The sequence below is a fragment of the Antechinus flavipes genome, chromosome 3 (assembly GCF_016432865.1).
Source record: "Antechinus flavipes isolate AdamAnt ecotype Samford, QLD, Australia chromosome 3, AdamAnt_v2, whole genome shotgun sequence".
NCBI classification, from domain to species: Eukaryota; Metazoa; Chordata; class Mammalia; order Dasyuromorphia; family Dasyuridae; genus Antechinus; species Antechinus flavipes.
The window spans coordinates 43,566,213-43,584,704 of NC_067400.1; the positions used below are offsets into that span (position 1 = coordinate 43,566,213).

Here is an 18,492-nt window from a genome sequence, read left to right on the forward strand (position 1 = left end):
ATGCTTAGTTTTCAACATTCATTCTTGCAAAACCTTGTGTTCCAAAATTTTTTTCTCCCTTCCCCACCTCTGCCCTAGATAGCATATAATCCAATATTTATTAAACATGTGCAAATCTTCTATGCATATTTCCACAATTATTATGTGGCACAAGAAAATCAAGTCAAAAAGGAAAAAAAAAAGAGAAACAAAATGCAAATAACAAAAAAAGTGAAAACACTATGTTGGGATACACACTCAGTCCCCATAGTCCTCTCTCTGGGTGCAGACCTTTATTTATTTATTTTTTTAAATATTTTATTCTCACAGTCCTTCATTTCTGCTTGTATCCTCCTATCTCTCTTACTCAAAAGGTCATCCCTTACAACACAAAGGAAAAAAGGAACAGAAGAAAAACAAATATCCATCAAATCTGACAGTCTTTGCAGTGTTCTATATCTATAACCCTGATTTCTGTAAATAAGGGATCTTATCTCTTCTTTAGGGCTAAGCTTCAAAAGTATAGCATTCATAGCATTCAGTTCATTTTATTTTCTTTCCATGAATATTTCACTCTATGTGTTCTTTTCCCTGGTCTAGAATATTTACTTTGCTGAATTCCTTATAGTTGTTGTTTCTCAAGTCAATAATATTCCATACCATTTTTGTGCTATATATGTTAGACATTCCTTAATCAAGGCTCATCTCCATCATTTCTACCTCTCTCCTGTCACAGTACTGCTACCCAAAATATTTTAGTATATGTAGGACCTTTTTGTCTTTGGGATACATGCGCCATTATGGGATCTCCAGTCAAAGGTTATGAATTTAGCCATTTTTTGAGTATAATGCCAAGCCAATTTCTAGACTGATCCGACCAATTCACAACTTCACCAACAGCATATTTATAAGCCTGCCTTTCCTTTTTGCTGGTGGAATATTAACAGATTTTATCAGTCTCCATGGTGAAATGATTGCTCTGTACATAATCACACTCATGGAGGGGCCATTAAAACTGATCAGGAGAGCAGGCAAGTATCTTGGGTTGCTTTGCCTAATTTAAAGACTGAAATATCTAAGATAGCATTTGGGAAAAAATATTTGGAATTTCTAGCATAGGACCTCTGAAGAGAACTTATCAGTAGTGGATGATCACTCTTCCACCTTAATTTCCTTTGTCTTTCATCAGAAGGATGTGTCATATGACTTGTGCACGGTGTGTGGGGGGCACCCTCATCCCTCTGGCCATGTCAGCCACCCTGACAAATATCTTACTCTTCTTTCCTGGCGCTAACAAAATGGACAACAATATAAACCTTTCCGAAGAGGTCTGGTATTTTGGAGGAATATTAGGAAGCGGGGTCTTGGTGAGTAATCAACTCCTAAAATCCTATTCTAATTCTCTCTCCTAAAAGGACATTTTGGATTGGCTTCTGCCCTCTTTGGTCTTATTACTTGTATGGTTATTTTAAGGATGTGAATTGATTTGGGGATATGTTCAGTTGTTAATAGAAATCATCTCAGTCCAGTGACTTTAATGCAATTATGCACTCCTTGAAAGAATATGAATAATCCTTTAGTCACATTTATCTCCCATCAGCCTGATTACATATAATTTTACCATAACATAATATCTTTGGGAAAACCATTATTTCTGACAGATAGATAATATAGTTGGATTGATAGATAACACATTTATTAAGTCCCTATTACATGCCACACATTGTGCTAATCACTAAACACTGGCATACAAACACCAGGCAGTCTCTGCCCGTGAGGGACTTAGATTCTAAAGGGGGAAGACCAGGTATAAATGGATAGATCACTATTCAGGAGAGAATTTTTTTCATGGAGTTGGTCAGGAAGGAGTAAGGGGAAAATCAATTGGTTGCAGGCAAAATCATTCTCATTAATGGAGAAGAGTTCAAATTTCTAGTGGGGGAAGTAAGGAGGATGATGATCTGAATGGAGAGAATTTTTTCCAGGGCGGAATTTAGAGGGTGGAAGTCTTTCAGTAGCACAGCAGACAAGAACAGGGGTTAGAACTTAGCAAGAGAAATTAATTGAAATTGAAATTTAACAAATGGTATATTCTCACCCCCATTTTTATGCCTTTGTTCTTCAGTTATTTTCAATCATGTCCGACTTTTCGTGGCCTTATTTATAGTTTTCTTGGCAGATATACTAGAATGGTTTGTCATTTCCTAGGTGGATCAATGGATAGATCACTAGGCTTGGAATCAGGAAGCTCCAAGTTCAAATTCAATCTTCGATATTTAGTTGTGTGATGCTGGGCAGGCCACTTAGTCCCTATTTGCTTCAGTTCCTCCTCTGTAATATGGGATCACACTAGAGAAGAAAAACACTCCAGTATTTTTGCAAAGAAAACCTCATGGAGAGGTTCTTGGGATCGTGAAGAGTGCCAAACTTCCCTAATAGGATTCTGAATTAACTAGCCTATATCATTGGGGCCGGTTTGTCACTCTGTAGTGACATTTAAGATAAAAGCCTTAAAGACAGACTAAACTTCATAACAATACAGCCAATTCCACACTTTTAGATGAGTCAGGAAGTAGTCAGGAAGGAAAAAGTACTATTCTTGGAGATGTTTTAGAAGGAAAATTCAAAGTACAAAAAGGAATCATTGAAACAAGCAGGCAAGTCTTCTGTTAGTCTGAGTAATTTTAAATAACATTTTATTAGATGAATTCATTATTTTTACTTTAATTTTGCCCTTTTTGTACTTACCCAAAAGAGGTTACAGTCCAAATCCCTACTTCTTTCAGTTTTATGTTTAGCCACTGTCCCATGACAGATTTGTGATCTATCCATATCTCTGTACATGATAGTTCTTTTCCTACTTCCATACCTTTGCACATTCAGGTGGATCCCCCAGGTCTGATAATGCACTCTCTCCATGCTCTTTTGCTGTCACAATTAGGCAGCTGTTTATCCTTATTCACTTAATTGAAGTTTGCATTTTTTTTTTTACCATTCCCTCAAAAAATCCCCAATATTTTCTTTTATCTGCACCTATAGCATGAACCATTTATGAGCACCCATTGTTCAGCAAAAGTCATCCCCATATTCATTCCTATAACTTCTCCCAGTTCTTAGAATCCATCATGGGACAGATCCCTTGAACATGGATGACATAGAGGATTCCCAACTTCATTTCCAAGGCTCACTGTGGATATCTTCTTGTTGTTGATAGATGATTCTTCCTGCTGTCTCATTGTTGAATTCGAAGAATATTGACTGCAGTGCAATCTATGAACAGGAGGATTGTGGAAAGAAGCTCAAAGTGAGTGAACTAGGTTTCAAAAAAGGGGCAGCAGAATGCCCAGGTTCTGGTAAATCAGAGGGATCACCCTGACCTTACCTTTGAGGAGCTTCTATTCTGTTCGGAAAATGGAGGTAGTTTGGGGAGAACAGTTTCACAATTAGTGATAATAAAACAATCCCTGAAGCTTTAATAAATAAACTTTACACTTAATTAATTACTGATATTTGTAAATCACTTTACAATTTCAAAGGACTTTATATATGTTCTATCATGTGAGCCTCTCAGTAGCCTTAAAAACAAGGTTATTAAGATAAAATGAGGCTTTATTATTCCTAGTTTACAAATGAAAAAGTTGAAATCAAGAGACTTGGTCATGAGAACACACCTAATTAATATCAAAGAGGAGGACTTGAAACCAGATCTTCCTGGTATTAAATCCTTATGATTGTCATTCTCTCCACTGTCCCTTTCAATTATGTACAATCAGTCATAATATCCTGGTTATTAAAGCCAAACCTCAACTTCCTTCTATTATTTCCAATTTCAATCTGAGATAATCCTAAATGTGATCCCTTCATCCTACACATGATAAACAAATAAGCTCCAAATTTATATAGATGGAAAATATCAGACCTAGGACTGAAACTCAGTTCTTTTATCTATCTGTATTCTGCTATGTATTTGTCAGTTATATTATTCTTTATATACATTCCTTTACATTTATATATACATCACAATTTGTTTAATCATTCTCCTATTGATGGGCATCCATTCTATGTCCCTCCCCCCGATAGCTGACAATTATTTAGTGCTTTCTAATTTCAAAACACTTTACATCCATTATTTCATTTGAGTTTAGCAACAATCATATAGTTATACATTCCTACCACCATTTTGCAGATGGGGAAACTGAGGAACTTAAATGTTAAGTCAGTCATACATGATCATATAACTAAATGTCAGAAATGAGATTTAATTCAGGTTTTTCTAACTCCACATCTGGCATTTTTTATCTATTGCATTATTTATTTTATTACACTATGAAGGTCACTTGTAGCTCTCAGATCCTAAGCATGAGTGACTGTTGTCAACAAAGGAGAAAGACATGTACCAAAGCAATAAAATTGTAATTATGAAATTTCAGGGATTCACATGAAGGTGAGAGAAGTATTGAAGGGGAGAGGATAGGGTGCGTAGTACCTTTGGAGAAACTAGTGAGGGAGACACATTGGGTAAGCAGTAGCCAACTCCACTGACACTTAAGATGGCTCCTATTCTAAGCAGTAGAATAGCTAGCTCCAATGTCAGTCAGGTATACAATTATTAAGCTTGTGGACCACCATACGCTCCTGGATATCACCATGGATGTTTTCTTCAAGAACCTTAGGCTAAGGGACAGAAAGAACAATTATTTGTGGATGCTGGAAAGCTGATCAACATTCAGTCAGTCAATAAAAACTTGCAAAATGCTTACTAAGAGACAAGCTCTATATACATTAGGACTACAAAGAAAGGCAAAAGACAGCTCCTGATCTGAAGGAGCTCCCAGTCTAATAGGTGAGACAGCATGTAAAAAACTAGTACAAACAAGATTACATACAGGATAAACTGAACATGGCCAGAGAGAAGGTACAGGAATTAAGGGTGATTGGGAAAGGCTTTTTGAAGATGATTAGATTTTAATTGGGATTTAAGGAAAGTCAAAAAGCAGAGATGAAGAAGAGAGTTCTAGGTGTGGGGGCAGCCAATGAAAATGCTCAGGATAGGGATGCAAAGTGTCTTATGCAGGAACAGTGAGGATACCAGAGCTATTGGATCAGGGAGTAGGTGGAAAGGAGAAAGTTATAAGAAACAGGGTAAGGGGCAGTTAAGGGGCAGTTAAGTAGGGCAGTGGATAGAGTGCTAAGCATGGAGTCAGGATCAAATTTGACTTCAGCTACTGGCTGTGTGACCTTGGGCCATTTTACAAAAAAAGGATTGGAATAATGGGTAAGAGTCAGGTTGAAAGCCCAACAGAGGATTTTATATTTGATTCTGGAGATAATTAACCACTAGAGTTGATTAAATGATGGGGAAAGGTGACATGGTTAAATCTGTACTTTAGGAAGATCAGTTTGACATTGAATGAAGGCTGGATTAGAGTGAGGAAAGACAAATTTGGAAGACCGATAAGTAAATTATTGCCATAGTCTAGGATTGAGGGGATTAGTCTTCATCAGGGTGATAGCAGTGTCAGAGGGAGAGAAAGGGAAATATATATATTATTAATATAGAAAAGAAAGGGTACGAAAACCAATTGGATATGGAGGGTGAATGACATGGAAGAGTCAGGAAACTAGAAAGAGGGGGAAGATTAATGAGTTCAATTTTGGACACATAGAGATTAAGGTGTCTGTGAGAAATATAGTTTATCCAATACCCAAGAGATTGCTGGAGATGTGAGACTGTGGTTCCAGAGGTAGGTTAGGTGCAGATAAACTCAAGAATAACTGGCATAGAAATGAGAGCTGGAAAGTGAGGAAGGGAGACCTAGGTGGGGACAAGCTGACTATTAGTCTGTGAGGGTGCCCATAACATGATCCAATGATTTCCTAGGAAGTGACATAATCTCTAACAATTTTATTTTTTATAATTTTATAATCCGTAAATTGGACATAATGATATTTATAGAGTGCCTAACACATGTCAGGCAGTCTACTAAACCCATTTTACAGAAATGATCTCCTTGGATCCTCCCAATGAGGTAGAGCTATTATTTTTCATCTCTGCATTTGATCTGCTGTGTCACCAACTGTCCCATACTTGTATTTACATTCTTATCCTCATGTACTTGTTGTAATGAAGGTATTTTCCAAGCCTGGAAGAGAAGCAATTACTCCAGAAGTAATACTGCTTTTGATTTTTGTGAAGTTATACCATCTGATCTTAGTGAAAAATAACCTTTTTTCTTTTTCAGATGCTAAACACCATGATGTTTCTTGGGACTGGCATTGTAGGAGCTTTATATGCATTTGCCATCTCAGTGGTTGCTATTATTAGGGGTCCCAAATGTCTTGTGGGAAACAATACATGGGAATATCCCTTTCATGACGGGTAAGATCAATCACTGCACACATACACACACACACACACACACACACACACACACAGTTTCAACAAGAGGGCTGAAGAAAGGAAACCGTGAGTGCTCTTGTTACAGCTATAAAGGTGAAAAGAATGATTTATTCATCTCTACCTCACTTTAAAGTAAATATAAACAACAGCCACTTTCCCATTTCCAAAGGGCACAATGATCTCTCCCTAAGTTTTCTGAAAATGGCGCTCACTTAAGATCCAAAAGTTCATTGGTGAGTGTGAACTTTAGGAATGAGAGGTCTTGGATCATCTCTACGAAGTCTGTACTGAGTCCATTACAGCACCCTTTTTATAGTACAATTGGAATTGCATTGTATTTGCAGTCAAGTGACCTGAGTTTAAATCCCAGATCTGCCACTAACTATCTGTACGACCTAAAACAAAACATATAACTTTCTTGCGCTTCGATGTCCTCTGAGGTTCCTTCTAGCTGCAGATTAATGATACCTTGGCTTTGCCTGCTATGAACTGTATAATTCCTACCAAATCACATTAACTTTCTCTTATCTCCGTTTCCCTATCTGTACAGTGACATTTGCAATGACTGTTTCATATGGTTGCCAAACCTATTTTGTAAATCAAAACCTCCTACATAAAAGGAGCCAGAAAACATTGGTTAAATCCATTGATCTTTACTGTGTGTTTGTAATTCTCTAGCATCCCATATACTAAGCAAGGGGTTTGCAATGGATGGATCTAGTTCTTTTAAGCTTCAAATCCTATGACTATAATAATAATAACCAGTATTTAAATAATGTGCGAAGGTTGGCAAAGTGCTTTACAGACACCACATTTAGTTCATACAACAACCAAATAGGCTGCGTACTAGCAAGCTCTATAATTATCTCTAATTTACATGGGAGGAAAGGAAAAGTCAGGTTAAATAACACACCCACTTGTTTGGAGAGGTATGATCTGAGGCGATCTCTCTCCTAATTCTGGATCCTTACCTTTTCTCATACCTAACACATTCTTCCAGTAGAACAAAGAGATGTGCTCTACAAGGTAGGCAGCATATCCTAGCCATGCTTGGAGCATGTAACTCCTATCCCTATACTATCCTTCCATCTCAGGGGAAATTCAGCAACATTTCTTGGTGATAATTCCAAAGGAGTATTTAATACTGATAACTTTGCCCAATTTTCTTTTATTTCTCCTTTTATATTTTTCTTAATGAGTAAACTGCATGATGTTAGAGAAGAAAAACAAACACATACTTCATAACTTGGCAAAGGGACTTGGGTTCTGAAAAGAATTAAATTAATGGCTAATGTCCCAGTTCTTGGTTACCTTCATATATCCATGGGGATCTGGGAGGTATCAAAGTGCTAGGCTTGAAGTCAGGAAAACTCATCTTCGTGAGTTCAAATCTGGTCTCAAACACTTATTGGCTGTGTGACCTTAGGCAAGTCATCTGCCTCCATTTCTCATTTGCAAAATAAGTGGAAAAGGAAATTTGCCAAGAAAATCCTAACCTGGAGCCACGAAGAATAGGATGTGACTGAAACAACAACAAATTCATAAAAGTTCCTTTTATATACTTAATCATTTTTTTAGTTGTGATCTACACTAATTTTATTTTTTCTACTTAATAGTACTTTATTTTTTCAATTAAACAAATATAATTTTCAGTGTTCACTTTTATAAGATTTTGAGTTCCAAATTTTTTCTGTCACTCCCATCCTCTCCAAGACAACAAGCAATCTGTATTTTTGTAATCATGTACAATCATATTAAACACGTCTCTACATTAGTCATGTTGCAAAAGAAGAATCAGAATAAAAAGGAATCAGAAAAAAAGTTAAAATAGTATATTTCAGTCTGCATTCAGACTCCACCCTTCTTTCTCTGCATGTGGATAGCATTTTCCATCATGTGTCTTTTGGAATAATCTTAGATCCTTATATAGTTGAGAAAAGCTAAGTCTGTCAAAATCGATCATCACACAATGTTGCTGTTCATGTAGGTCCTTTCAGGTTTTTCTGAAGTCCACTTGCTCATCATTTCTGAAAGTACCATCGTATTCCAATACATTCATATACCACAACTTGTTCAGCCATTCCCCATGATGGACATCCACTCAATTTTCAATTCTTTGCCATTACAAAAAGATCTGGCACAAACATTTTTGCATATGTGGGTCCTTTCCCCTCTTTTATGGTCTCTTTGAGACATAGACTCAGTATTAACAATGCAAAGTTTTAATGCCCTTTGGACATAATTCCAAATTGTTTTCCAGAGTGTTTGGGTCCTTTCATAACCATTTTCCCTTATCCTCTCCAACATTTATAATTTTTCCTTTTTTGTCATATTAGCCAATTTGATAGTTGTGAGATGATATGTCAGAGGTGTTTTAATTTGCATTTCTCTAATCAATAATGATTTAGAACATTTTTTCCCATATGACTGTAGTTTTAATTTCCCCATCTGAAAACTTCCTTTTCTTCTTTTGACCATGAATCAATTGGGGAATGACTTGTATTCTTACAAATTTGATTCAGGTCTCTATATATTTTAGAAATAAGGCCTTTATCAGAAATGCTAGCAGTAAAAAGTGTTTCCTAGCTTTCTGCTTTACTTTGAATCTTGGTTTCATTAGCTTTTGTAAATCCTTTTTAATTTAATGTAATCAAAATTATATATTTTGTATTTCATAATGTTTTCTTATTTGCTCATAAATTCTTCCCTTCTCCATGAATCTGACAGGTAAACTATTCCTTGCTCTCCTAACTTGCTTATAGTATCACCCTTTCCATCTAAATCATGTGCCCATTTCGACTTTATGTTGGTATATGGTATATACTATCTTAATTTAATAATAATAGCATTTACATAGTGCTTTAAAATTTGCAAAGGATTTAAAAATTTCATCCAATTTATCCTTGGAGGCAGGTGCTATTATTATTGCCATTTTATAGATGAGAAAACTAAGAAAGAAGTTAAGTGATTTGCCTAAAGTCACAAAGATAGTGTGGATTTAAACCCAGGTTTTCCTGACTCCTGGATCATAACATCTGATACAGCTTTTGGTCTTATGAGGTTATTTACATATATTAACCTGTCTATTCACCTATTTAATCTATCTCATCTATCCATCTACCTAATCTATTCATCTATCCTATTATCTGTCCATCCATCTATCTAATCTAGCTATCTTATCAACCTCTTGTTTATCTTTACATCTATATATCTATCTCTTTATCCATCCACCTATCTATCTGCCTATCTATCTATCTAATTTTCTATCAATCTATCTATTTCCTTCAGCTTGCCAAGTCATATCTGAGGTGACAAAATAATAGCCAAAGATCTAGCCAGCCAGGGAATGGATTCTCAGCAGATCCCCATTTTGGAGGTTTCACAACTATTCTTTTCAGCTTTCCTTTGGATGCTTGTTGACTATCCATTTAATGCCTGTGTTAGTCTCAGATGGAGTTTTACATTTAATTGAGGGTGCGTACCACGACTTTTAGCAAAGCCCCGTCTTGGCAAGGAGCCTTGTGGGATTGAGTCACTGATCCTTGGGGATTGGGAACTCTTCTCTTTTCCCTGGTCACTGGAATTCTGGTTGGGTTCTCTGCAGCTGTAAACTAGTATGCTTAATTCAGCAGATCAAATTCTGTTTTCCAAGAGAGAAAGTTGTGGGACGAGAATAAGAACTGGAAAGAAGGGCTTCATCTGAATTCAGAACAAAATTGTGTAGGGTTTATGGAGAGGTATTATTAAGGTGTGATTTATTATTGCTCAGAAGGAGAGAAAGGAAAGCTGTATACTTAAGAGCTCCACAAAACCAGATCTGATTTTGTTGTTCTTGATGAGGAGGTAACTGGATGCTTTGAGGATAAAGAAGCTACAGGACCAAGAAAAATTCTCTGCTAGAGCCTCTTCTCAGCCTGAGCCACTTTCAAGTAATAGAGGCTTCTAGGTGAGCAATTATCCAATGAGGGGCAAAGAAACAAGAGAAGTAGGAGTTGGTGATTTTCTATCATGGGGCACATGTTTGTTGGCCTGATGATAGCAATAGAGTACTGTTTTCTTCCTAGGATGTGTTTCTAAGATAGCCCACCAAGCTTATCAAAATGGAGAACAATCCTGGCAAGTTACTGTACCTTTGTGGGTCTCAGTTTGCACTCCAGCAAAAAGTACAGATTGCACTGAATTCTATTCCAACTCTAAATCTATGATATTTTTAGAGTAGGTCAACATGTCTCAAAGTCAAACAAGAGAAAGGTCCAGCATCCCCAAAGTCAGAGGTCACTGAAATGCTGGTTATTGATAACTGCTCCTGGGACAATACAAGGAACCTAAAAATATTGCTAATGTATAAGTTGCTAAAAGTATAGATTGTTATCCATTGAAAGCAAGGGATGCAGAAGAGAAAAATGGATTTGGGAAGTAAATGATTAGCATAGAATCTGAGAATGGGATGTGGATTTCCAAACAACAGCCTAAATTATAGGGTTGGCAGATGACTGGCCAGAGGTGGACTCTATCTAATCTAGAAATTAGATTATAATTCAGTGATATGGACTGAGGAGAGGTTGAAGAGTAGGATTCATGTTTTGATGTCAACATGTCAGGAAGTTTCTGCTATTTTTAACATTCAAATAACTTTAATAAATGATATGCAGATGTTATGCACATAACATTAAACTGGAAAGGATAACTAATATACCCAGCAAATTCTCTCTTTTTGGTTCCGAGAGAAGAGCCAGGAAAAAGGGGAGAATGTTACAAAGAGCCCAATTTAGGCTTGTTATTGGGAAAGACTTCATTATGATTAGAAGTTTCCTACTTCTTCAATGGGCTTTCTCTTGTCAGTCTTTCCAACAGGGGCTAGATAGTCATTTGCAAAGTGTGTTATAGTGGAATTCCTATTGGATGTGTATTAGATGGACCCTTAGGTAGTTTCTGCCTCTCAAGTTCTGTAACTTGTTAATAATCAGGGGCAGCATAGCCTAAAAGAGTGCTGTTGCTCTTGAAGTTAGGAAAACCTGGGTTCTCTGAGGCTAATTAGCAATGAGCTCATAAGTGATACCCTCAGGCTCATTATCTATTCATCCATCTATCCACTAAGACTATAAATTGCAAATGGATCGCAATCTGCATCTGTGGAGGGAGTTCCCACAGTGATAAAAATCACAGATTAATGCATTATTCACGAATAAAAATTAAAGTTTAAAACTTGACAGAAAACTTTCCTAACTCTGTAATGAGCTTTTCTGACCTGCTTTATCAATCTGATCACAAGATGTCAGTGTTGCCCCAATTCTCTCTCAAGCCAAGCTCTTTCAAGGAAAAGAAGGTTCCCAATTTAGGAACAAAACAAACAAGCAAAAAATACCCTGGCCCCAAACTCTTCGGTGCCACATTTTCTGTATAGTCTGCCAGAAAAAAAAATCTCCAGAAGCTCAGAAGTATAAATTTTATCACCATCAGTTATTAAATTGTGATCTAAGAAACAGTTTCATTTGAATATTGGAGAAACTTCCCCTTCACCACTATTGACCTGCTGTAGGATCTTGATAAAATTATTAGGCCCATGGGCAAAATAAGATCATACTGAGCTGGATGGATGATCTCGAAGGTCCCTTCTCTAACATTCTGTGCTTCCTTTTTATTCTATGATTTGGCAGAAATGGAATACTGTTTTTCAGTCTTCAGTTGTAAACTACTCTTCCTGACCCCGTTTGGAGTCTTTGTGTTGTTGTTATTGTTGTTGTTTTGCAAAGATACTGGAGTGTTTTGCCATTTCCTTCATCAGTATATTAAGGCAAATAGAATTTAAGGGGCCTGTTGTGTTGAAAGTCAGATTTGTATGCATGAAGATGAGATTTCCTGATTCAAAAGCTGGTGCTCTAACCACTGCACTACTTAACTGTCCCAGGTGCTATTATTCTTTTCAGTTGACATGTTAGGAAACTAAAGCAAACAGGGTTAAGTGACTTGCCCAGGATAACACAGCTAGGTAGTTTCAGGAGCTAGATTTGAACTCAGGAAGATGAGTCTTCTCAGTACTTTATCTACTCTGCTATCTAGTGGCCAAAAGAAGCCCAAGATAATATTAAACTGTTACAATCATTTTTGAAAATGTATTTCGATTTGGAGATCGCTTGAATTCTTATAAGGAGAATGCCTCAAATATACTCTCGTCCTGGGAATCTGGAAAACCTGAGTTCAAGTCCAACCTCAGACATTTCCTAGCTATCTGACCTTAGGCGAGTCACTTAACCTTGTTTACATCATCTGTAAAATGAGCTGGAGAAGAAAATGGCAACCCACTCCAGTACCTTTGCCAAGAAAACCCCAAATGAATTTACAGAGAGTTGAACATGGAAGAAAAAAGTGAACAGCAACAAATATTTACACCTTGGAAATTGGCAATCACTACAGATCATGGTTTGAAGTACTGTTTTGTTCATTGCCTAGACTTAAAAGTGTTAGTGATTCAGATTAAACTTGAAAGCATATGTGCATATATTTTCCCAAGAAGAGTCCAGCTGTTAAACATTTTATAGCAGACCCCCATATTGCTCTATAAACATAGCTTGAACTCAGCAGGAACACAGTCGCAGCCTTAGGAAATGAAGTCATCAGCAGATTGGAGTTCTGCTGAATGCTAATTAATAATTTAATAATAATAACAATTCATATGATGCTTGAAAATTTGCTAAGTGATTTAAACCATCATCTCATTTGATCCTCATAATATCCCTACACACATTGATCAAGAAACAATTGGCAAAATTTTTTTCTGATAAAAGCCTCATTTCTAACATATGTAGAGAACTATCAATTTTATAAGAGTAAAAGACATTCCCCAAATGATAAATGCTCAAAGGATATGAACAATTTTCAGATGAAGAAATTAAAACCATTTATAATACATGAAAAATGCTCTAAATCATTGATTAGAAAAATGCAAATTAAAACAACTCTGAAGTATCATCTTATAACTATCAGATTGACTAAGTTGACAGGAAAATATAATGATAAACGTTGGAGGGGATGTGGAAAAACTGGAAAAGTAATGAATTATTGGTAGAGTTGTGAACTGATCCAGCTATTCTGGAGAGCAATTTGGAACTATTTCCAAAGATCTATAAAATTATGCATACCCTTTAATCCATCAGTGTCACTATTGAGTCTGTATCCCAAAGAGATCATAATAGAGGGGAAAGGATCCCCATGTGTAAATAATGTTTGTAGCAGCTCTTTTTATGGTGACAAGAACTTGTAAATTGAGTGGATGTCCATAACTTGGGGAGTGACTGAATAAGTTATGGTATATGAATATAATGAAATATTATTGTTCTAAAAGATAGGATGAACAGGCTGATTTCAGAAAAACCTGGAAAAACTTACACGAACTGATGCTGAGTGACAAAACTGGGAGAACATGATACACAGTTACAGTAAGATCGTGTGATGACCAGCTATGATAGACTTAGTTCTTCTCAGCAATGTGGTGATCCAAGATAATTGCAACAGACTTGGGATAGAAAATGCCATCCAGAGAGAGAACTATGGAGATAGAATGTGGATGGAAGCACAATATTTTCATCTTTTTTTTTCCTTTGCTTTTTCTTTCTCGTTTTTCCCTTTGAATTTTTAATGGGGTAGTATGGGAATTGTACATATATAAACTATATCAGATTGCTTGCTCTCTTATGGAGGAAGGAGGAAGGGTGAGAGGGAGAAAAAACATGGAGCTCAAAATCTTGTAAAAATGAATGTTGAAAACTATCTTTACATGTGATTGGAAAAATAAAATACTATTGGAGGCAAAATGAGATCTTCATAGAACTATATCAGAAGGATCATTATCTATGATAAAGATTTAATACATGTTTGTTGAATGAATATCTCCTTTCTTACACAGGAACTATCTCAAAGACATAGAATTGTGGAATAACTGCAAAGAACCTATTCATATTGTACCCTGGAACTTATCTTTCTTCTCCATCCAGCTCATAATAAGTGGCATTCAGATATCCCTCTGTGGCACTTATGTGGCCAAAATTTGCTGTGGTGTTTCCTGCAAAAAATGCCGATGCCCTAAGATCTGCAGAGTAAGTTAACGATTTGTTATGTCTATATTATATCACAACCTGAATTAACTCAGGTTAGGGCTATTTGATCAAGAGATTCTCATAGACTTTACCTCCATCCACAAAACCAACAGGAACCTGGACAGGAAAAAGAACTCAGTCTGCCTGAAAGGCCACATCTCATCATGATCAGAGCCAGAAATCCTTGGCTGGATTTCTAGAAGCACTACTTTTGCTCTTTGTACATCATTAAGATCACTTGGGGTGAACAAGGTAGACAAGCTGTGGAAATATAAAAAATCCATTCAGGGCATGTTGTTTCCAAAGGCTCTAAATATATTATTTCATTAGTTTTTTACACAGATCTAGAGATAATTGATTTGATCACTTATGAGGGTTTTTTTTTTTAAATAGTTCTTCCCTTGCAAAGCATATCAATCTAAAACCAATATGTTATGGCTGTATTTAATATGAGAGAACTGGGTATCATTGTGAAGGAAATAACTCATAGGAGACTTGGTGAGCTCATGGTGTAATAGATAGGACTTTGGATATGGTATCAGGAAGATCTGAATTCAGATCTTGCTTCAGACTCCTGTGAACTATGTGAACCTAGACATTTCATTTAAGGTTTCCAGGCCTCAGGTTCCACTACTGTAAAAGGATTATTTTGGACTTGATTTCTGAGGTCTCTTCTAGTTGTAAATCTATAATCATATTTCTTAGAGTGTGTCAGAGACTATGTCCATAAAATTGAAACTATTAAATGGAAATAGTTTCATCACTGTTTTGCTCATTTATAGGCAAAATCAAGTCAATAATTACCTAATATTAAAAAGTAACAAAAATTATAACAAACTAAATATTGGATGATCAAAAAGTCTTATAGGTCATACATATAATAATATATTATGAAAGATAAAAACCTCCATTCCCAAAATGACTTTTTTTCCCAAAGAATAAGCAATTTTTATGTTTTCTAAACAACTGCTATTTTGTCAGGTGGTGATTTTATTCATAATATCAGACATTTTAAACTTATAAAATGCTTACTCAATAAGTTTGCATGAACCCTTGATATAAAGTAGAAAATAAGAAATCCTCATTCATTTTCCTACCTTACATAAGATATGGTTTAAGTTGGTATCAATAGCAAAGTTCTTCTTATTCACAAGGATGACCATAAGAAATACATGAAATGATAATGTTTAACAAAATCTGAGGGTTCTGGGTCAAGGTATGGTTTTTGTTTATATAGTACCACCAAGATACTGATTGTAATCAATTTTTATTTTTTTTAAAGAAAAACTACCATGATGGCTAAGCAAAACAGAAATTCTGCTGTTTTAATGACTAAATAAGAGTCAACACTATATAGTGTCTAAAGGACCTGCTATCACATTAGGGAGATTTTGATTCAAGGCTACCTTAGACACATACATACAAGCAGGAGCAAGTTACTTCTCAATAATCCAGCCAACTCCTTTTATAAAATTACAGAGGAAATCACTGGTCTATGCTGATGAAAGGAGATTCCACATAGGGCTTTCCCCTCCCTTTCTGATGAAATCACTGGCCTAGAACAATAAGGACCAAATTAAAAGTGCCATCCATTCATTGGTCACTTAATTTTTTGAATCTCAATCATTTAAAAGCCAAGAAAAAGAAAAGGAACAGACTCAAAAGGACCCATTCATGGGTGTAAATGGACCCCCAAAAAGGGCATCTTGGTTTTAGCAAAAATAAGTTTCAGAGGAGAAAGAGGAAAATCTGATAATCATGCAGCTGGTCATGGGTTAAAGGTGAAAGGTGAACATCAAAAGAGGAAGACTGAGTTAGAGTAATTTGTGAGACTTTTCTCTTTCCTAGGGAGAAAGAACTGATTAAAGCTGTGATAAGCCATTTGGAATACTTCACTATCTTGGATAAAGAGCCATTATCTCTGGGAGATTCTTTGTCTCTGACACATTGTTCAAGAAGGTCTTTGAACAAGACCCTATCCCTAACCTTAACCCTAAACTTAACTCTGTATAGATCACAAATTATTAAAATTCCATGTTAGAAATGTGTTCTAAGAAAAAAATAAAATTAGTACGTTGTTTAAGAGTAAATGAATGTGGACATTTTTAACTTTAAAAAATATTTGGCAGTAGCAACTCAATAGTGTGAGTTAAACAGTTTTTAGATTTGACTCCTTTTCTGAGATCTGGGGTAAGGTGCAAGCTCAATTCCCCAAGTCTTTTGTTACAATTGCAAAATTAAATACCTAGTGGTACCATGCACATACCTACTATAGCTACAAAATGAAAAGAATCTAAAGATGCTATCAGAGTATCTCCATCATGTTGAAAAAAACAAATCAATGTTGGAAGGCACTTTAGAATTCTAATCTAATCACCATCTCTGAAAAATGAAGCCAATTTGATACAGAGTTGAAGTCTCTTGCTAGAGTTATATAATGTTATTAGAAAAATTGGGATTTCAAACCAAAGTTTTCTCAGTACTTTTTATAAAAATCTTTTTATCATCTCATTGTGCCTAAGGAATAAAATACTGGTAGGATTAGCATGGCCCCAAACTGGCAAATATCAGCAAAGCTCATTATCATCATTAAGAAATTTATTACATCATTTGAAGAGAAATCCTTTCTATTTTTGAGAAATGTCACTTTTACCAGTCCATTTTTGTGCCCCACAATTTTGAGGCAAATAGAAAAATACAGTTTAGTGTAAGTTAGGAAAATAGCCACTGCTAAGAAGTTGGAAGACAACTCAAAACCGATACTAAGTTTAAATTTATTTAATGATATACCAGAAAAGTCTGGGTCATAAGTCATCTTCTTTGAGTTCCATCAAATAAACCTAGGCTATGACAATTATTGTTCTTGCAAATAAAACAAAACTGGCATTTGGCTATTGATTTATCAGAATAAGGTCAAAAAAGGAACCAGGTGGTCGTGATGAGCCAAAGATAACAGAACTAGAGATGAGGGTGACATCATCACCTGTCTATTGCACTCTATACATGGGACTTTCCAGAGATATCTCTCCCTCTCATCAAAGGTGCCACCATTTTTCTAGTCTTCAAATTTTCAAACATGCCATATATATTTTTTTGAGTCAATTGGGGTTAAGGGACTTGCCCAGGGTCACATAGCTAGGAAGTGTTAAGTGTCTGAGGCCAGATTTGAACTTGGGTCCTCCTGACTTCAGGGCTGATGCTCTATCTACTGTGCCACCTGGCTGCCCCATATACCTCATCTTTTTAATCAGTTCAATTGCTAACTTTTGCTATTCCATTCCCTACAACACTTGCACCTCTGACCCCTTTTCTCTATTCACAGGGACCTATCACAGTCAAACCCTCATATATTCTTGCCTGGATTATCACAATAACCTAATTCATTTCACGGCCACAGGTCTTTCCCTACTCCAATCCGTGATCCACGTTGCTGCCAAAGTGATTTTTCTTAAGTGTAAGTCTAACCATGTTCATTAACCATACTCTAATAGGTCTCTATTATTTCTAAGGGGAAAAAAACCTCTGATATTTGCAATCCTTCACAACTTGCCCCCTATCTATCTTTTCAAGCCTCATTATATATGATTATTCTTCATGGATTATTTGAGGCAGGTTCAGGAAGGACTAACACCTGTGGTGTAAATAAGAGCTTGCAGAAGCCCTATTGAAGGTTACTTATCCATCTTTGGTGTCTACCAGCTACCCAACTCTCACCTGTGGCTTCAATAATGTAACTATGGCTTAGTTACAATGGTTTTGTGATGAAGAGAGCCATCTGCACCCAGAGAGAGGACTGTGGGAACAGAGTGTGGATCACAACATAGTATTTTCACTTTTGTTGTTGTTGTTGTTGTTTGCTTGCATTTTGTTTTCTTTCTAGTTTTTTTTTCTTTTTGATCTGATTTTTTTTTTGTGTGCGGCATGATAAATGTGGAAATATATATATAGAAGAACTGCACATATTTAACATATATTGGATTACTTACCGTCTAGAGGGAGGGAGGGGAGAAGAGGGAGAGA

General features: G+C 36.1%; 1 protein-coding gene across 2 annotated transcripts; it reads left to right on the forward strand.

Annotated features, from left to right (window-relative positions):
- The first annotated feature begins 1,068 nt into the window (after positions 1-1,068).
- Positions 1,069-18,492, forward strand: TM4SF4 (transmembrane 4 L six family member 4). 2 transcript variants are annotated; one of them, XM_051991039.1, is made up of 5 exons: positions 1,069-1,346; positions 3,194-3,283; positions 6,222-6,358; positions 14,283-14,472; positions 17,795-18,492. In XM_051991039.1, exons 1-5 carry the CDS (start codon positions 1,173-1,175, stop codon positions 17,849-17,851), a joined length of 648 nt encoding a protein of 215 aa, XP_051846999.1. In that variant the 5' UTR covers positions 1,069-1,172; the 3' UTR covers positions 17,852-18,492. The 2 variants fall into 2 exon arrangements, with proteins under 2 accessions (XP_051846999.1, XP_051847000.1); XM_051991040.1 differs by lacking the exon at positions 17,795-18,492 and adding an exon at positions 16,321-16,562 and having other exon boundaries at positions 1,071-1,346.